Source organism: Loxodonta africana, chromosome 11, assembly GCF_030014295.1.
Source record: "Loxodonta africana isolate mLoxAfr1 chromosome 11, mLoxAfr1.hap2, whole genome shotgun sequence".
NCBI classification, from domain to species: Eukaryota; Metazoa; Chordata; class Mammalia; order Proboscidea; family Elephantidae; genus Loxodonta; species Loxodonta africana.
In genome coordinates this window covers 3,244,289-3,262,668 of record NC_087352.1, presented here as the reverse complement: position 1 = coordinate 3,262,668, position 18,380 = coordinate 3,244,289, and the positions used below count along the sequence as shown (strand labels likewise).

Below are 18,380 nucleotides of genomic sequence, written 5' to 3'. Positions count from 1 at the left end.
CCATTCGCCAAGCCGTGCGCCTGGAGCGGGGTTGCGTCCACCCGGAGGGGACACCTGTCTAATTCACAATGGGCACAACATAGGGGCAGGTGCCTCCCGTGCCCTCCTGGACAGGGTGAGAATCCTTAGTTATTCACCAAATCATTGCTTAGCGCCCTTTGCTGGGCGATGCTGGCGACACAGCAGTGACTGAGACAGCCCTGGGCCCTCCCCTCTTAGGGCTCCCAGTCTAACGGGAAAGACAGACAGGTCATCGGAGAGTGACAGCCCAGAGTAGTCAAGGCTGTGATAGGGGAGGCTCAGACAAAAGGGCCAGTGCTGGGTCGGGGGAGGCACAGGAGGAGGGGTCTGAGCTGTGATGGGGGAACAAAAAAGGCTCAGGCAAAGGGGTCGGGGCCAGGACTGTGAAGCCTAGGGGACTGTGGGAGTCCAGAGGAGGCGGTTGACCCAGCTTTGAGAGGTCAAGAGGGCTTTCTGTGGAAGGGGATATCTAAACTGAGATCTGAAGGATGAGTGGGAGTGAGGCAGGGTCTCTTTCCCTGGCAGAATTACAAATATATACCCGTATGTATAGAGCCCTGGTGGTGTAATGGTCAAAAGCTTGGCTGCTAACTGAAAGGCTGGCAGTCCAAATCCACCAGCCGCTCCTTGGAAACCCTATGGGGCAGCTCTACTCTGTCTTATAGGGTTGCTATGCATCAGAATCCACTCCACGGCAATGGGTACTGGTACCCCTATTTACGGGGAAATTTTTCCTTTTTTGCCACCTCACCTGTGTGTTTCTCCATATCCCCTCCGGCTGGAACTCATGGCTCTCCCTGGCAGCTTTCTGGATGGTAGCCAGAATCCTGATCACATCTGGCTGGCAAAGGAGTGGGGTTTGGGGCCCAGCTGGTTCTATTTATAAAACCGTGACAGTTCTTGGGGCAGAGCCCAACTTGGGGCTGACAACCCACAGGAGGAGATACCTGATTAAAAAAAAACACCAACGGCAGCTACCAGTGATCAAGGGCTTACAATATGCAAGGCTCTGTGGACACATGGGCTTGTACTGAAACCTCAACCCCTCCCATGTCATTCCCATTAAACAGATGAGAAAATCGAGGCTTAAAAATGGAATAGCCACACAACTGGTAAGATGTGAACATGTGGCCAATAGGAAGCCAAAAGCTTTGCTTTGTTAATATTTTTAAAAATTCAGGGATGATATGAATCTAGGAGAGGGAGTGGTGAGGATGAGGAAAAAATAGCGGTGGAGCCCTGGGGACAGATACCGAACCAGAGGTGCAGAGAGGGAATGGGTGTACCTCACTCACACACACAAAAAAAAAAGGCAGCAACGGAGCCAGGGCTCGTAACTGAGTGACCAGGAGGGGTCCTCAAGGTCCCCAACAAAGGCAATGCCTCAACAAGAGTCCAGTGTTCTCCCAGGGGAGGAAGGGGAAGCCACAGCGACGGGGTCACTCACTGATACCGTTCTGGAGGACTCTCTCTGCCCGGAAGTCACTTCCGTCATTATCTTGCCTGAGAGAAGTGGGGGGAGACTGACAAAGAACGGGAGACTCAGAGAGGGGACTGAAAGGGAGAGAGAGGAAGACTGAGGGGCAGAAGGAGGGAAGGCCAAGGAGGAGGGACAGGAAGCTTAATTTTCAGGGCCCCTCGCTTTCAGGTACACCTGTGTGTGCTACGAGTTGCTGGGGTTGTCGAGTATTTTTGTTGGGCAGGTTCCATCTTAAGAACGTGAATGCATTTCTGGGAAATTGCCTAAAAGTTATCCTTAATGAAAGACACTTGGTTCTCCTCATCTCATCAAATTTGCTGGGTGTCCTTTTCTCATTTTAAATATTCACTTTCATACCTAAGAACTGCCACACTGTATAAACGTTAGAGCCCATACAATTGGGGAGCACGAATGGATCTGCCCTCGCCTACTCCACCCTCCTCCTTGGCTCCCCAGCGCCTTCAGCAACCCAAATGTCTATAGTGAACTCCATTTCCCATCTACCCCTTCGCTCGACGCCTACATTTCCCATCATGCTCGATGTCTCCCAGCTCTCCGGCTCCTTAGGACCCAACCCTCGTCTTACGTCACCGGACCCCGGTCCCCGCCCTTGCCCACCGCCTACGCCTCCAGTCCTCCGTGGTGGAGCGAGGCCTCCGAGAGATCGTGACGCCCACTGGCTGCTCCGTCACCGGAGGGGCGTGGCTACGGGAGCCGGGCGGACACGTTCCGTGCCGGGGCTGGGGCGGCGGCGGCTGCGGTGGCCAGGGATGCACCCGACAGGCCTGGCGGCGGCTGCGGGGACGGCCCGGCAGCGTAAGTGGCGTACGTGGCCGGCGGAGGAGATGGGGCGGTGGGGGCGTGTCGGGCCGCGGCGGCCGTTGGCGGGGTCGCTTGGGTCGGAGGTCACGAGGTCAGGAATTAGGCTCTTCTGGGTTTTTGTTGGTTGGGTGTGCCCAGTGCAGGGATGCCATGTCCGGGCAGGGGGCGCGTTAGGGTGGAGTCTTCAGAACGTTCCTTTAGAAGAGGGCCCCTTGGGGCAGGATGTTGGTGAGGCGCAGAGCAACGGGACTTTCATTCATTCGCAGTTGGCGACAAACCCTCCCTGGCTCCCCGCCCTTCCGTGGCTCCCCAGGGTCCCCCAGCTGTCGCCGCGCTCCTCAGTGCAGCCTCCACGGCCCCCAGTGCGCAGATATGGCTGTTTCGCCTCTTTTAAGATTTTTTTTTTTACTGTACTCTTGACCTCCTCCTCTTCTCTGTCAATTCGTGTCTTTCCTGAAGTTTCTTTTCTTCTCCGTGAGTGTGCGTGCATTGCATTCGTCATATCTTGCCTCAGCTCCTTGGGCAGCTCCTGTGCTGGAATTTGGGGACCTCATAGGAGCCCTGGTGGCGCAGTGGTTAAGAGCTGGGCTGCTAACCAAAAGGTCGAGAGCTCGAATCCACCAGCCTCTCCTAGGAAACCCTATGGGGCAGTTCTTCTCTGTCCTATAGCGTCGCTATGAGTCGGTATGGACTGCACGGCAATGGTTTTTTTTTTTTTTTTTCTTTGGTGTAATAACCAAGGAGCCCTGGTGGGGCAGTGGTTTAGAGCTCAGCTGCTAACTGAAAGGTTGCTGCTAACCACCAGTCGCTCCCTGGGAGAAAGATGTGGCTTCCATAAAGATTACAGCCTTGGAAACCCTATGGGGCAGCCCTACTCTGTTTTACAGGGTCGCTATGAGTCAAAATTGCCTGGACGGCAGGGGTTTTTTTGTTCATAGTAACCAGGATAGCCCTGGCCTTGTCTTACAGCTGACAGTTTAGTGGGAAGACAGATGCTGAACTAGGAAACAAACAGGTTGACAAGATAATTTGGGGAGTGATAATGGCTGCAAAGGGAACAACCTGGGATGTGACTGGGGCTCGAGGAGACCTCTCTGTTGACCATTAAAGTGTGATGTGCTCATCCTCCCTTCAACCATTAGTAAGAAGACTGGCTGGCCCTGTGCCTGGTAGTGCTGGGGACATACCAGTTCCCCGACAGCTCTGTTCTTATTTTTATGGAGCTGCGAGTTCAGAGTGGAAAACAGATAGTGACAATCCAGAGTGATGAAGCGATGATGAGGGAAGCACAGGCAGAGGGATTGGGGCTGGAATGGGTGGAGGGATCAGGGCTGGGGTGGGGGAAGCCCAGGTGTTGAGGAAGCCTGGGTATCAAGGAAGCCCAGAGGAGGCACGTGACCCACGCGACCCAGCTTGGGGGTGTCAGTAAAGCCTTCTAGAAGAGGGTGTATATAATGATGAAGAATTAGCCAGGAGAAGGGCGTTCGTGGTGGGAGGGAAAGGCATTGGAAGCCTGTGCCAAGTAGACAAATGAATGTATATTTAGAAGTTGTGCTAAGTGCTCAGGAGAGGAAAACCAAAACCAAAACTATGGGACATTATGAGAGAGAACAAGGTGGGGCTGGTGCTTTGTATTGAGGAGCGAGGCAGGCAGTTGAGCTGAGCTCTGAGTGCTGTACTGGCGGGACCTAACGGAGGGACGTGTTCAAAGGTGATAGCACTGCATGTTCAGAGACCTTGTGGGGGCGAGGAGCTTGGCAGCATCAGGGCCCAAGAGGAGGCCACTGTGGCTGGGGCGTGGTGAGCCCTGGGGGGAGTGGGAGGCGGGGTTTTGGCAGGGCTGGGTCATGCAGGGCCTAGTAGGCATTTGGATTTTATCCTCAGCGCAGTGGCACTGATCTTAGGCAGAAGGGTGACTTACGAAGATCACTCTGGCTGTCATTTGGAGAGAAGGCTGCTGGAGCTAAGAATGGACAGGGGGACCAGGTGGGAGGACATTTAAGTCAGACGCAACACGACACGGTGTGAGGGGAGGGTAACACTGAGGTAAAGCGGGCGAGAACTAGCCCACTGTGACTGACGGGATGGCAGACAGAAGGGGGGTCGGGGGTTTGGACTCTGAGGTGAGGGCCCGGGGCGCAGCCAGAGGCAGTTGGCCCAGGAGAGAAGCGGTACCCTACTCTGCATTCAGTGCCTGCAGCAGAGCCTAACGCACAGAGGTGCTCAATAAATGTCTCTCGGGCTCAGATAGGGAAGAGAAAAAACAGCTCCATGCAGTGTCATGAAGCCAAGAGCCAGAGAGCTGGAGGTTGGCGTCTGGGGCAGTGGCATCACATGCCTCGGGGGGCTGAGCAGACGCGGATGGAACAGTGGCCTAGGCCTTAGCAGCACTGAGAGCTGTTTTAGAGGCGAGGTGAGAGCAGAAGCCAAAACTGCCGAGGCTTGACGGAGCGACTGGGTGTCCCTGGATAGCCCAAACAGTTCAGCGCTGGGCTGCTAACCAAAAGGTTGGTGGTTTGAATACACCCAGAGGTGCCTCGGAAGAAAGGCCTGGTGGTCTGCTTCCGAAAGGTCACAGCCCTAAAAACCCTATGGAGCGCGGTGTTACCCTGACACACACAGAGCTGCCGCGAGTCGGAATCGACTCAACGGCAACGGTTCTTTTTTATTCTTGAGGGGGTGAAAGGGAGGGAGGAAGGACTTGTTCACTGAAGCTTTCTGGAAGCTGGCCTTCTGGCCAGAAGTGGGAGAGGACAGGGAAGTGGGGCTTGGGGACGAGTGGGCAGGGTCCAGTACCGGGTGCTTTTGGATCGAGGAGGCCTGCGTCTTCTTAGACTGCAGACGTTTGAGTGGAAGAGTTGGGGCTGGTAACTGGTAATAGCCAGCATGGATGGAGCACTTCTTGTGCGCCAGGCCAGCGCTGTGCAGTTCATGACCATGATGTCACTTCGTCCCACGGCAGCCCTGCAGGGCAGTTAACTCCCTTCTACAAAGGAGAACACTGAGGTGCAGACAGAGAAAGCTACGCCCAGATCACTGGGTTCCTCTTCCCATCTCACTGTGAGTTTTCCACCCTGTGCCCTCTGCCCAGAATGGGGTCAGGTGCACAGGAGGACCTCAGCAAGTATTTTCTGCAGGAACATTGGTTATTGGCTAGGAACAGGGGCTCCAGAGTCTGAGTGCTGGGTTCAGATCCCACCCTGATTCAAATTCGATTCCTGCCTCAGGACCTCCGCACTGCTTCCATATACTTGCATGACCTGTTTTCTCATCCTGAGATCTTTACTCAAAAGAGACTTCATTCAGTAAGGCTTTCCTTGGTGACTGTAAAATCCAACTCCCAATGTGTTGTTAGGTGCCTTTGAGTCAGTTCCAACTCATAGCGACCCCACGTACAATAGAACAAGACGCTGCCAGGTCCCATGCCATCCCCACAGTCATTGCTATGCTTGAGCCCATTGTTGCAGCCACTGTGTCAATCCATCTTGTTGAGGGTCTTCTTTTTCGCTGACACTGCTCTACCAAGCATGATGTCTTTCTCCAGGAACTGGTCCCTCCTGATAACACGTCCAAAGTACCTGAGACGAAGTCTCGCCATCCTTGCTTTCGAGGAGCGCTCTGGCTGTACCTCTTCCGAGACAGATTTGTTCACTCTTCTGGCAGGCCATGGTATATTCAGTATTCTTCGCCAACACCACAATTCAAAGGCATCAATTCTTTGGTCTTTCTTATTCATTGTCCAGCTTTTTCATGTATATGAGGCAATTGAAAATACCATGGCTTGGGTCAGGAGCACCTTAGTCCTCAAAGTGACATCTGTGGGTTCCACTTAGTTCTCGAAGTGACATCTGTAGGTCCCAGTAAGTAGGGCTGTGCCAGCATCCTCATCGTTGCCATCATTGTCATCGTTGGTTTATCTGGATGGATGGATGGCAGGGAGGCAGAGCCCACACTTGATGGCCCATTTTTGTGTGCCAAGCCACAAGCTAGTGCCTCGTAATGACAGAAGCTACCTCTACTGCGCCAGGTGCGGGAGGGGGTACTCCGGCAGAAGGAATGAGCCTCCCACCTCTCTTCCTCTGCAGCCGCGAAGCGGAGAATCCCTGTGTCCCAGCCGGGCATGGCAGACCCCCACCAGCTTTTCGATGACACAAGTTCGGCCCAGAGTCGGGGCTATGGGGCCCCACGGGCACCCAGCAGCCTGGGCTACCCTGCAGCCTCCACTTCGCCCCAGGCGGCCTTCCTGGCCGATCCTGTGTCCAACATGGCCATGGCCTATGGGAGCAGCCTGGCCGCCCAGGGCAAGGAGCTGGTGGATAAGAACGTGAGTGGGCTGGGGCTGGAGGAAACGGGGGTGAAGCAGGAGGCCACAGAACCTCAGGCTCGATGTAGGAGAGAGAAAAGGGAAGAGGGGCTTGGGGCCCAGTGGGCAGGGCCCAGCGCTTGTGGCTTTTGGATTGAGGAGACCTGGGTACGCCCCCCCAGATCGACCGCTTCTTCCCCGTCAGCAAGCTCAAGTATTACTTCGCTGTGGACACGGTGTACGTGGGCAAAAAGCTGGGCCTCCTGGTCTTCCCTTACCTGCACCAGGTCAGCACCACCTACTCCTGGTATGGGGGGGATCTGAAAGGGACACAGCCTTGGGGGACAGAGGCTGGGGCAAATGTGAGGGGCAAGGCGGGTAGATTTGTCCTGGGGGAGGAGCCCAGCTCTGGGGGTCCTGCCTGTCCCCCACTTTCCCTGCAGGACTGGGAGGTGCAGTACCAGCAGGACACACCAGTGGCCCCCCGCTTTGACATCAATGCTCCTGACCTCTACATTCCAGGTTTCACCCCATGCACCCCCCCCCCCAGTCCCTGGCACCCACCTCCTTCTGGGTGGGGAGGTCTGGACAGAGGTTTGGGTGCCTGGAGGCCCCAGGGTAGTGCTTTGTCCTCTGACCTGTGTCTGTGTGTCTGTCTGCCTCACACAGCTATGGCTTTCATCACCTACGTCCTGGTGGCTGGCCTTGCGCTAGGGACCCAGGACAGGTAAGAGGCCTGGAGCAGATGGAGTGGGTGAGTTTGGTGGGCAAGGAGTGGTCAGGAAGGCCTCTCGGTGGCCCTGTCTCAGAAATGCCCCATCATCCTCCCAGTGGGTGTTTCCCCTGCCTCTACCCTCTCTCTTCCCTCCCATGTGCAGCATGTCACCCCACCCTGTGCTGGGTGACCCACCAAATCAGCCCTTCCCCTTGGCCTCTGCCACCGGATTCATCTTGTCCGTTCTCTCCTAACTAGCTGCCCTGTCCCTCGCTCCCCTATGCCTTGCTCCAGTGGCAGCCAAGAAGGTCTTGTCTGTGGTGCCAGCCTGGCCTCATGCTGCCCTGCTTAGAAGCTGTCCACAGCCCCCATCCTGGTTCAAGCCCCAGTCCTTAGCCCAGCCCTGCCATCTGTGCAGCGCCCTCTGCCCTCCCCGTCTGCTCTGCTCTGGCCACCCTGGTCCTTCCACTTCTCCAGAGGGCCTGGCTCTGCTGCCCCAGGGCCTTTGCACACCCAGTTCCCTCTGCTCAGGAGTGTTCTCTTAGCTCCCCTACATCACCTGCTGAGCCCCTGCTCATTCACAGTGTCTCCTCTGTGATGTCACTCCTCAGGGAAGCCTTTCTGCTCCCTGAGACTAGGTCAGGCCTCCCACTTCTCACTCAGAGCCCCTGTCTACTTCCTTTGGGGCTCTGAAAATGTCATTAGAAGCAGTCAGTTAATTGTTGAGGCACTGGGGGTATATCAGGGACCAAGACAGACAAGGGCCTTCTGCCATGGTCAATGCCCTCATCCTTCAGGCCTCAGCTCTGGTGTCCCATCCTCTGGGAAGCCAACTCTGACCTTTCCCTGTACCCGCTAGACTGGGTCAGGTACCTCTCTGGGCTCCCATAGCCCCACTGAGGTTCCCCTACCCCAGTCTGACCCCTCTGCCCACAACTCCCCCATCCTAGCCCCCCCGCCTGTGCCTCCCCCCTCCCCGGCCTTGACCCCTCTGTCCCCATCTCCTCCATCCCGACTCCCTCTCCACCTCTCTGCCCGAGCCTCCGCTGCCTCCCATCCTGGTCCCGTCCCCACCACTCCACCTGCGCCTCCTGGGTCCCAGCCCAACCCTCCTGCCTGTGCAGCCCTATTCTGACCCTGATCACTCTGGGCTGTCAGTAGGGACAGGTCTGCCTTGCCCCTTGTACCAGGATTTTGGTGAGAAAAGGGCCCAGGCCGTGTTGGTCACTGCTGGGTCTCCAGCCCCACTTGCCACAGGGCTGGGCCCAGGAGTGTGCTCAAGGGCTCCTAGCCAGCCTATTGATAGTGTGAGTGCCGGCAGGTTCTCCCCAGACCTCCTTGGGCTGCAGGCAAGCTCGGCGTTGGCGTGGCTGGCATTGGAGGTGCTGGCCATCCTGCTCAGCCTGTACCTGGTCACCATCAACACTGACCTCACCACCATTGACCTGGTGGCCTTCTTGGGCTACAAATATGTTGGGTGAGTGCTCCCCATCCTCCCTGCCAGCCCCAGACCTAGGCCTGGTCCTCAGACCGTCTCCCCCACAGGATGATCAGCGGGGTCCTCACAGGCCTGCTCTTTGGGAAGATCGGCTACTACCTGGTGCTGGGCTGGTGCTGCACGTCCATCTTTGTGTTCATGGTGAGCTGGGGCTTGGGGGTGGGGTGAGGCTGAGGGCACAGGCCTTCTGGGCAGGGGAGATGTGGGAAGGCACCTGAGCTAAGGATTTCAGAGGGGCAGTTTAGACCAGAGCCTCACTGCCAAACTGGGGAGCCCCAGGGAGGGCTTTCTGCAAGAAGGGGTATCCCAGCTGGGACCTGAAGGAGAGAAAGAAGCCAGCTAGGGTGCAGAGGCTGGGGGTACCCAGCAAATAGGGCCCCTCCCTCCTTACATAGCAAGTGTTCGGGCACAATTTCCAGTTGGATGAAGAAAGGCTCAGCACCCCTGCAGGGCATTCTCTGAGAGCCCTTCCCTCTGGTCCAGGTCCCAGCAGACCTGAGCCCGACCCCAGCTTTGCTGGATCCCAAGCAAATCACTTCCTGCCTTTAAGCCTCAGTTTCCGCTTTTGTAAAATGGGGATGATGGTAATTGCCCCTCAGAGTACTGGGAGGTTTCTGCATAAGCATACAGGAGAAATAGAGGGCAAAAACGGGTGGCCGGTGGGCCGAACCTGGCCCTCAGACAAACTGACTTAGATGTCAGCATTTAAAAGTTAAAAAAAAAAAGTAGTACTTCTGGCTTGTCTTGGCAGTTGTCATCTGTCCAGCATATAAGCCGTTGCCGGCCAGGGGGCAGCAGTGAGACTCCTCACCCCCTTCAGGGAGAGTGTCCGCAGTGAGGTTCACCACCTCACTGGTTTGCCGGCCTTGACCTTGGCACCTTCATGGGAGGTTTCACTCACAGGGCCTGGCGAGGAGCAAGCCCGCACCTTCTGTCAGAGGATTTGGGCGAAACAGGCCTCGGAGGAGCCGGGACTTGTGCCCAGCTACCCCCTGGACAGATAAGGAAACTGAGGCCACAGAGGGGAGGACAGGGAAACTCGAGGCTGCAGAGAGGCAGGGACCGGACCCAGGCTGCCCGGAACTCACGGGCAGAGGCCGGAAGCAGGCCCAGGGCGCTAGCCCAGGCTGAGAGGGCTCCAGGGCTGACCGACGCCTTGACCTGTCTCCCCACCCCGAACCCAGATCCGGACCCTGCGTCTGAAGATCCTGGCTGAAGCGGCAGCGGAAGGAGTCCCGGTGCGCGGGGCGCGGAACCAGCTGCGCATGTACCTGACCATGGCGGTGGCCGCGGCGCAGCCTCTGCTCATGTACTGGCTCACCTTCCACCTGGTGCGGTGAGGGTGGCACCTCCCGCCTGGAACCTCCCCGCCGCACCCCTGGCGGCCACCGTGTGCCGCCGCGACTCATCTCCTGCCCGCGCGCGCGGGCGCCACCAGCCCAGGCCTCCCCGCGCTGCCGCCGGCTCTCCCCTTCCCCCTCCGTCCAGGTGCTGAGATCTCACTGCACAGGCCGCGGCCTGGAGCGCGGCCGCTGTTATCGAAACAATAAACCCTGTTGGGCCCTCGCGTGACCGCCTCTCCTTGGCCCTGCGCCTCTGGGGCGGGAGGCCGGCCTCCCCGCTGACAGCTGACCGGCAGGGGCCAGAGCCAGCCTGCGACGGAGCGGGGACAGGACGGGGCGGGGCGGGAACCGCGGACAGCACTGTCACCCGGAAGCAGGAGGACGGTTTAATGAGCCTGGGCCCAGGCCCAGTCAGTGAGGGGCCGCCTTCTTGCCCTTCTTCCCCTTCTTCCCCTTCTTCTCCTTCTCCGCCTTCTTCACCTTGGGCTTCTTGGGCTTGCCTGGGGTGCTTTCCTGCTGCTGTGACCCAGTGGCATGGAGCTGCCACCCGAGACAGCAGGGAGAGAAAGAGACATGGGTCCTCCTGTGGAACGCCCAGGTTCCGGGCTGGATTTGGGCCGAGGCCGCCCGCCGCCCTAGCCCTGGGGCCGCGGAGCACGCGCTTGGGAGGGGGCGCCCCTTACCTTCGCTTCGCCGTCTGAATCGCTGGAGCTGCTGCTGCTGGAGTCAGAGGAGGAGCTGCCGTGGCGGTGCTGGTGGGAGGGCTGCAGTGAGGCTTGGGCGCCCCTGTCTCGGCCCCCAAGGCAGCCCCTGCCCCTCCGCCCCGCAGCATGCTGATCCTAACGCAGCTTACCCTGGGATTAGCCGCTGCTCCTGCCTCTGATGGGCTGTGCACTTGTGGGGGACATTGTTTGGGTTTCCCCCCCTGGCCTTCCGCCTCGGCTTTCTCGGAAGAGGACTCCAGGGCTGCAGGGAGAAGTTGGGTGGGTTGGTGCAGGTTGCAGGGAGCAGCCCTTGGTGGCAGCCCCTGTGCCTGAGTCTGGCCCCCTGCAGCTCAAGCCCCCTCCCTCCCCAGGAGCGCACCTGCTGACAGGTTGAACTCCATGGTGGGGAGAGAAGAGTGCAGAGGGCCAGGAGGGCCTGGGCAATGCCGGGACCTACCCGCCCCAGGAATTCTGAGGAGCTCCACCCCAGCCTTCGTTCCAAGTCCTGAGCTCTGACTCACCGCCCCTCCCCAGCACTGCCCAACTTTTCCTCTTTGGGGAAGAGAGGGAGAGTGGAGACTGCTTCCTCCTGGTGAGCTTCTGGCGGCCGAAGGGGCTCTGTAGTTTGGGTCCTCAAGGATGAAGTATGTGGGGAGCCGCAGACTTCTGGGGAGAGGGGCCAGAGCTGTCATCAGTTTCCCCCCCAAAAGTCAAATGCTTCTGAGGCAATGAGAGGAAGGGTCCAGCCCCCTGCCCTCCTGTGTGCGGTAGTAATAGTACTCGCAGTATGCTTACTGCCTGCCTGGTGCTGTTCCAGGGCTTCGTGTATATTAACTCACCGTAACGAACCCCCTCAGGCTTTGTAAGCAGCAGTGTCTGAAGGGATAAAGGGCATAGACTTGGAACCAGCCCACTGAGTTTGAAGCCCACCTGTATCACTTAGCTAGGTGGCCTTGAGGAAGTTGCTGTACCCCTCTGTGCCTCAGTTTCCTGATCTGTAAGATGGGATGATGACAGGTACCAAATGGGGCTGATGTGAGACTCACAGGGGTTCATTTCTTAGAACGGTGCCTGACACAGAATAAGTGCTTTCTAAAATAATTTAAAAAGTGATGATAATAAAAGGTGGGTATGGTTATGTTACTGTGGAGCCCTGGTGGCGCAGTGGTTCAGGGCTACAGCAAGCTACAGCTGCTAACCAGAAGGTCCGCAGTTGGAAAACCCACCAGCCACTGCTTGGAAGCCCAATAGAGCAGTTCTGCTCTGTCCTACAGGGTTGCTAGGAGTCGGAATCAACTGGAGGCAACGTTTTTTTTGTTGTTGTTGTTACTATCCCTACTTTGCAGATGAGAAAACTGAGGGACCAAGCAGTTAAGTGAGTTGATGAGGTTCAAACGGCATGAATAGACTAGAACTGGGGTTCAAATAAGAGTCCAAGGCGCTGTCTGTCCCCTCGTCTCACCCTGGGGGGCTGTCAGCAGAAGGGGCAGCCAGCCTCACCAGCCTTCCTCCCCACGGTGGACTGGGCCCCGGGGCAGACAGGAGGAGCTGGGCACCTGCACCGCCCCCCGCTCCCGGTGGCTGTGGGGTAGGCGTCTGGTGCATCTCACCATGGCTAAGCTGTCTGTACCCGCGGGGAGTGGCTGGCAAGGGCTGAGGCCTGGGGACGATGCTGTAACCGCCAGTTCACATCCTCGCTTCATTCGGGTGCCCCTCGGCTCAAGCGCCCCTCCTCAGAGAGCCCCACCACTCCACCCCCTTCCGCAGCTGCGTGTCCATCACAGCACTTACCATTACCGGAAGTTATCCGAACCTCATTCGTTCCTTCAGCACACATTTCCTGAGTACCTACTAGTGCCTGGCACAGATCTAGGGCGTGGACGTGGAACCAGCCTGTTGAACCTGGGAATAGTGATGTGAACAAAACACAAAAGTGGCACAGAGATGTGAGGAAGGTAGCCAGCGCCCAGGGGCAATCTTTTAAGTTGCCCCCACCTCCAATCTCAGGATGAATAGACATCAATAGCAGGATGCATCAGCGGAAACTCTTCCCTTCTGTCCAGCTGCCTCCGTCAGGCGCCTTCCGTATCTGTGGCGCCTCAAAATGTCATCCTGCCCCCTCTCTGGTACCCCCTTGGACTTGGGCCCAGGGGCAGATGCCCCTACCTGCCCCCACCTCACTACGCCTCTGAAGTGCCAGCCTTATGGAATTGGCATTCTAGTGGGGGAGATAAGCAAGAAACAAGGTGAAATGTATAGTATGTTAAAAAAAAAAAACTAAATACCGCTCTGTGGACATACTACATTTTGTCATTTAGTTTGGTGGTATTTAGTTTCTTCCTAGTTTTTTTTTAAAGACCCTTAATGAGGTGGATTGACACAGTGGCTGCAACACAGTGGCTTCAACAACCGGCTCAAAGAGAGCAACGATTGTGGGGGACTGGGCAGCGTTTTGTTCTGTTGTACATAGGTTGCTAGGAGCGGGAACTGACTCGATGGCACCTAACAACATGCTGGTGACAGGTTTAATTTTAGAGACACCAAGGAAAGCCTTACTGAACTCTTTTGAGTAAAGATCTCAGGATGAGAAAACAAGCCATGCAAGTATATGGAAGGAGTGCAAAGGTCCTGAGGCAGCAATGTACTTGTGTGTCCGAGGAATTGCAAGGAAGTTAGAGTGGCCAGCTTGAGGGGAGAGAGAGGAGTTGAGGCAGACAGGCAAAGGGAGAATGGGGGGGCTTGTAAATCAAAGTTAGGTCACTGGTCTTTACTCTGAGAGACGGGGAGCCATGGGAAGGTTTCGAGCAAAGGAGGTGAGCAATGATTTTGGCTTGGCGTAGAGTGGCAGAACCAAACAGGTGTAGGGTATGAGATAAAGTGTCTGCCTGCTCTGGTAGAACACTAATTTCATGAGGGTGGGGACCTCGTCTTCTTTGCTTAGCAAAACCCAGAAATGGTGTGACTCAGAGTTGGTGCTCAGTATAATTTGTTGAGTGAGTGAGGTTACCCAATCAATGCCAGGCACTAGCTAATGGCTGGTTAGGGCAAGCACAGAGTGGCTACAAGTTTGGGTTCTGGAGATGTCTGTCTATGTGTGAATCCTCACTCTACCCCTTATTGCTCTGGGCAAATAAGTTAACCACTAAGGGCCTCAGTTTCCTCTTCTGTAAAATGGAAATGTTACTTGCCTCATAAGGTTATGTCGCTTAAAGGAGAGATTCAAGCACGTAAATCGTTTTGCACAGAAACTGGTACGGAATAAATAAATGCTTGATAAATGTTAGTCTTTATTATCTGCAGAAACAATCTCTTTATGCCTCATGAAATTGGCAGTCAGATCTCAACTGTATATATGAGGTAGTTAAGACATAAAAAGATTGAGTTTCTTGCCCAAAGACACTGAGGTAGTAGGCTGTAAGAGCTGCAGTGTGAGACCGTTCACACCCAAAGACGTAGTAGCTGGCTCAAAAAAAAAACAAACCAAACCCAGTGCCGTCGAGCGACCCTATAGGACAGAGTAGAACTGCCCCATGGAGTTTCCAAGGAGTGCCTGGCGGATTCAAACTGCTGATCTTTTGGTTAGCAGCTGTAGCACTTAACCACTACACCACCAGGGTTTCCTGGCTATTATGCTAAAATTGAGTGGTGGGTGGATAGGTGGGTACAGGGATACCATGACCTGGTCCTTTACACTCCCATCCATTCACTACTGTATTATAGTTAGGATATAGGTTTGGCAGCTTATAGAGAGACCCAAAAGACAGAGGCTTAACAAGATACTCACTTTCTCTCACGTGAAAGCATGAGCTGGTGAGAGTCCAGAGCGGGCAAATGAGTGTGCTCCACAAGATCATCCAGGGATCCAGGCTCCTTCCATCTTGTTGCTCTGCATCCTACCAGGATGTGTGGGGAGGCAGGCCCCCTCCATCAGGTTCTTGGGAAGGGAAAGAACAAATGGAGGGTACACATCCTCTTATTTTATTTTATTGTGCTTTTATGGAAAATATGCAGAGCAAATTTGTTTCTCATTCAAAAATTTATACACAAATTGTTTTGTGACCTTGATTGCAATTCCTGCAATGTGTGAGTACTCTCTCCCTTTCCACCATTTTGTCCATTTGTCCAGTTTCCCTGTCCCTTCCTGCCTTCTCGTCTTTGCTTTTGGGCAGGTGTTGGCCATTTGGTCTCCTATACTTGATTGCTCCAAGAAGCATATTCTTCACGCGTGTTATTGTTTTATAGGCCTGTCGTCTAATCTCTGGTTGAAAGGTGAACTTCAGGAGTGGCTTTTTGTAATGGATTGAATTGTGTCCCCCCAAAATATGTATCAATTTGGCTGGGCCATGATTCCCAGTATTGTGTGGTTGTCTTCCATTTTGTGATTGTAATTTTATGTTAAAAAGGATTAGGGTGGGACTGTAATACCACCCTTACTTAGGTCATCTCCCTGAGCCAGTGTAAAGGGAGTTTCTGTGGGGTGTGGCCTGCACCACCTTTTATCTCTCAAGAGATAAAACGAAAGGGAAGCAAGCAGAGAGTTGGGGACCTCACACCAAGAAAGAAGCACGGGGAGCAGAGCGCATCTTTTAGACCCAGGTTCCTGCACAGAGAAGCTCCTAGTCCAGGGGAGGATTGACCAGAAAGACCTTCCTCCAAAGCCGACAGAGAGAGAAAGCCCTCCCTTGGAGCTGACACCCTGAATTTGGACTTTTAGCCTACTTTTCTGTGAGAAAATAAACTTTTGTTTGTTGAAGCCATCCACTTGTGGTATTTCTGTTAGGGCAGCACTAGATGACTAAAACACTTTTAGGGGGCGTCCAGGGGCCATAGTCTTGGGCATTCCCTCCAGTCCCTATCAGACCAGTAAGCCTGGTCTTTTCTGTGAATTTGAGTTTTGTTCTACAGTTTTCTCCCGCTCTGTCCAGAACCCTCTATTGTGATCTCTGTCAAGAGTGGTTGGTGGTAGTAGCCAGGCACCATCCTAGTTCTTCTGGGCTCAGGCTGGTGGAGGCTGTGGTTCATGGTGTCCATTAATCTTTGGACTAATATTTTCCGTATGTCATTGGTTTTCTTCATTCTTCTTTGCTCCAGATGGACCAATAGATGTATCTTAGATGGCTGCTTGCAAGCTTTTAAGACCCCAGATGCTACTCACCCAAGTAGGATGTAGAACATTTTCTTTACGAACTGTTATGCCAATTGACCTAGATATCCGGAGACCATGGTCCCCAGCCCTAAGCCCCAGTAACTTGGTCCGTCAACGTGTTCGGATGTGTCTAGGAAGCTTCTATGACTGTCCCCCTTTTGTGCTCTATGATATGTATGAATATACACGCTGTACATAAAAATACATATTTAAAAATATCCACAGCCTAACCTATAATTTGTACATGGGTATACTTTTATATGCCTCCCTTCTCCTGTTCAGCATACATATCTGCCTGTGTATCTGCCTGTTGTAGGGTTGTATATGCTACTGTACCAGTACCAGGCTACAGTATTTACTGTGGTTTCCTCTTTTATTTTTCCTTCTTTGTTACTGTGTATTCCTTTGCCTTGGTTAAGTTGTGCTGACATCCCCTGTATTGTGTACTGTTTTTCCCATCACCAGCGTTAACACTTGTCTACTACCTAGTTAGTGATTTCCCCTCCCCTCCCTTGTAACCATAATAGATTGTTTCTTTCTGTGTGTACACTTTTCTTGAGTTTTCCTAATAGTGGTTGCATACGATATTTGTCCTTTTGTGATTGACTTATTTCACTCGGCATGACGAACTCCAGATTAATCCATGTCATGAGATATTTTGCGGATTCATCATTGGTTTTTATCGTTGTGTAGTATTCCATTGTGTGTATGTACCATAATTTGTTTATCCATTCATCTGTTGATGGGCACTCAGGTTGTTTCCATCTTTTTGCTATTGCAAATAATGCTGCAGTAAATGTGAGTGTGCATATGTCTATTCATGTCATGGCTCTTATTTCTCTAGGATATATTCCTAGGGGTGGGATTGCTGGGACATATGGTATTTTTATTTCTAGCTTTTTAAGGAAGCACCATATCTTTTTCCGTAGTGGTCATACCATTTTACATTCCCACCAGGACTGTATGAAAGTTCCAGTCTCCCCACAACCTTGCAGCATTTATTGTTTTCTGAATTTTTGATCAGTGCCATTCTTGCAGGGGAGAGATGGTATCTCACCGTGGTTTCAATTTTCATCTAACAGCTAATGACTGTGAGCATCTTTTCATATATTTGTTGGCTGCCTGAATGTCCACTTTGGTGAAGTGTCTGTTTATGTCCTTTGTCCATTTTGTGATTGGGTTGCTTGTCTTTTTATTGCTGAGTTGGTGAAGTTTTCTGTATATTTTAGAGATTAAAGCTTTATCAGATATGTCATTGCCAAATATTTTTTCCCAGTCTGTAGGTTCTCTTTTTACTCTTTTGGGAAAGTCTTAAGTATTTAATTTTTAGGAGATCCCAGTTATCTAGTTTATCTTTTGGAATTTGTGAATCTTCGGTTATGCATGACATTCTATTTATTCCATAAAGTAGGGTCCCTAGCATTGTTCCTATGTTTCCTTTTGTGAACTTTATATTTTTAGGTTTTACATTTAGGTCTTTGATCCATTTTGAGTTAGTTTTTGTATATGAGGTGAGGTGTGGATCCTGTTTCATTTTTCTGCAAATAGATATCCACTTTTGCCAGCGCCATTTGTTGAAGAGACTATCTCTTCTTTATTTAATGGACTTTGACACTTTGTCAAAGATCATGTGGCCATAGGTGGGTGGATTTATTCCTCAACTCTGTTCCATTGGTCTGTTCATCATTGTACCAGTACCAGGCTGTCTTGACTATTGTAACTGTATAGTAGGTTCTGAGATAGGATAGTGTGAGGCCTCCTACTTTGTTCTTCTCTTTCAGTAATGTTTTACTTATTCAGGGGCTCTCTCCTTTCCATATAAAGTTGATTAGTTTTTCCATCTCGTTAAAGAATGTTCTTGGAATTTGGATCAGGATTGCATTGTATCTATAGATTGCTTTGGGTAATATTGACATATTCACAATGTTAAGTCTTTCTATTCATGAGCGCGGTATGTTTTTTTCATTTATGAAGGTCTCCTTTGGTTTCTTGCAGTACTGCTTTCTAGTATTCTTTGTATAAGTCTTTTACATTCCTGCGTAGGTTTATTTGTAAGTATTTTATCTCTTGGGGGGCTATTGTAAATGGTATTATTTTCCTGATTTCCTTTTCAGAGTTCTCTTTGTTGATGTAGAGGAATCCAACTGATTTTTGTATGTTGATCTTGTACCCTTCCACTTTGCTGAATCCTTCTACTAGTTGCAGTAGCTTTCTTGTGAATAGTATGGGATTGTCTATGTATAGGATATCATCTGCGAATAGCGATAGCCTTACTTTTTCCTTACCAATTTAGATACGCTTTATTTCCCTTTCTTATTGCTCTAGCTAGGACTTGTTAAATAAGAGTG

The 18,380-nt window shown here is 52.9% G+C and overlaps 2 protein-coding genes across 4 annotated transcripts; one reads left to right on the top strand and one right to left on the bottom strand.

The window, feature by feature from the left end:
- The first annotated feature begins 2,189 nt into the window (after positions 1–2,189).
- Positions 2,190–10,406, top strand: YIF1B (Yip1 interacting factor homolog B, membrane trafficking protein). Of its 3 annotated transcripts, none has more exons than XM_064293584.1 (8): positions 2,190–2,317; positions 6,409–6,647; positions 6,809–6,913; positions 7,070–7,148; positions 7,296–7,353; positions 8,663–8,818; positions 8,887–8,980; positions 10,024–10,406. In XM_064293584.1, the coding sequence occupies exons 1-8, from the start codon at positions 2,272–2,274 to the stop codon at positions 10,177–10,179; spliced, it is 933 nt and encodes a 310-aa protein (XP_064149654.1). In that variant the 5' UTR covers positions 2,190–2,271; the 3' UTR covers positions 10,180–10,406. The 3 variants fall into 3 exon arrangements, with proteins under 3 accessions (XP_064149654.1, XP_064149653.1, XP_064149656.1); XM_064293583.1 differs by having other exon boundaries at positions 2,212–2,326; XM_064293586.1 differs by lacking the exon at positions 2,190–2,317 and adding an exon at positions 4,137–5,992 and having other exon boundaries at positions 6,832–6,913.
- A 127-nt stretch (positions 10,407–10,533) lies between these two features.
- C11H19orf33 (chromosome 11 C19orf33 homolog) lies at positions 10,534–11,408 on the bottom strand. Its single transcript, XM_003420813.4, has 4 exons — positions 11,266–11,408; positions 11,036–11,148; positions 10,866–10,934; positions 10,534–10,722 (listed from the first exon to the last, which is right to left on the bottom strand). Exons 1-4 carry the CDS (start codon positions 11,285–11,287, stop codon positions 10,594–10,596), a joined length of 333 nt encoding a protein of 110 aa, XP_003420861.3. The 5' UTR covers positions 11,288–11,408; the 3' UTR covers positions 10,534–10,593.
- Between the last annotated feature and the right edge of the window lie 6,972 nt (positions 11,409–18,380).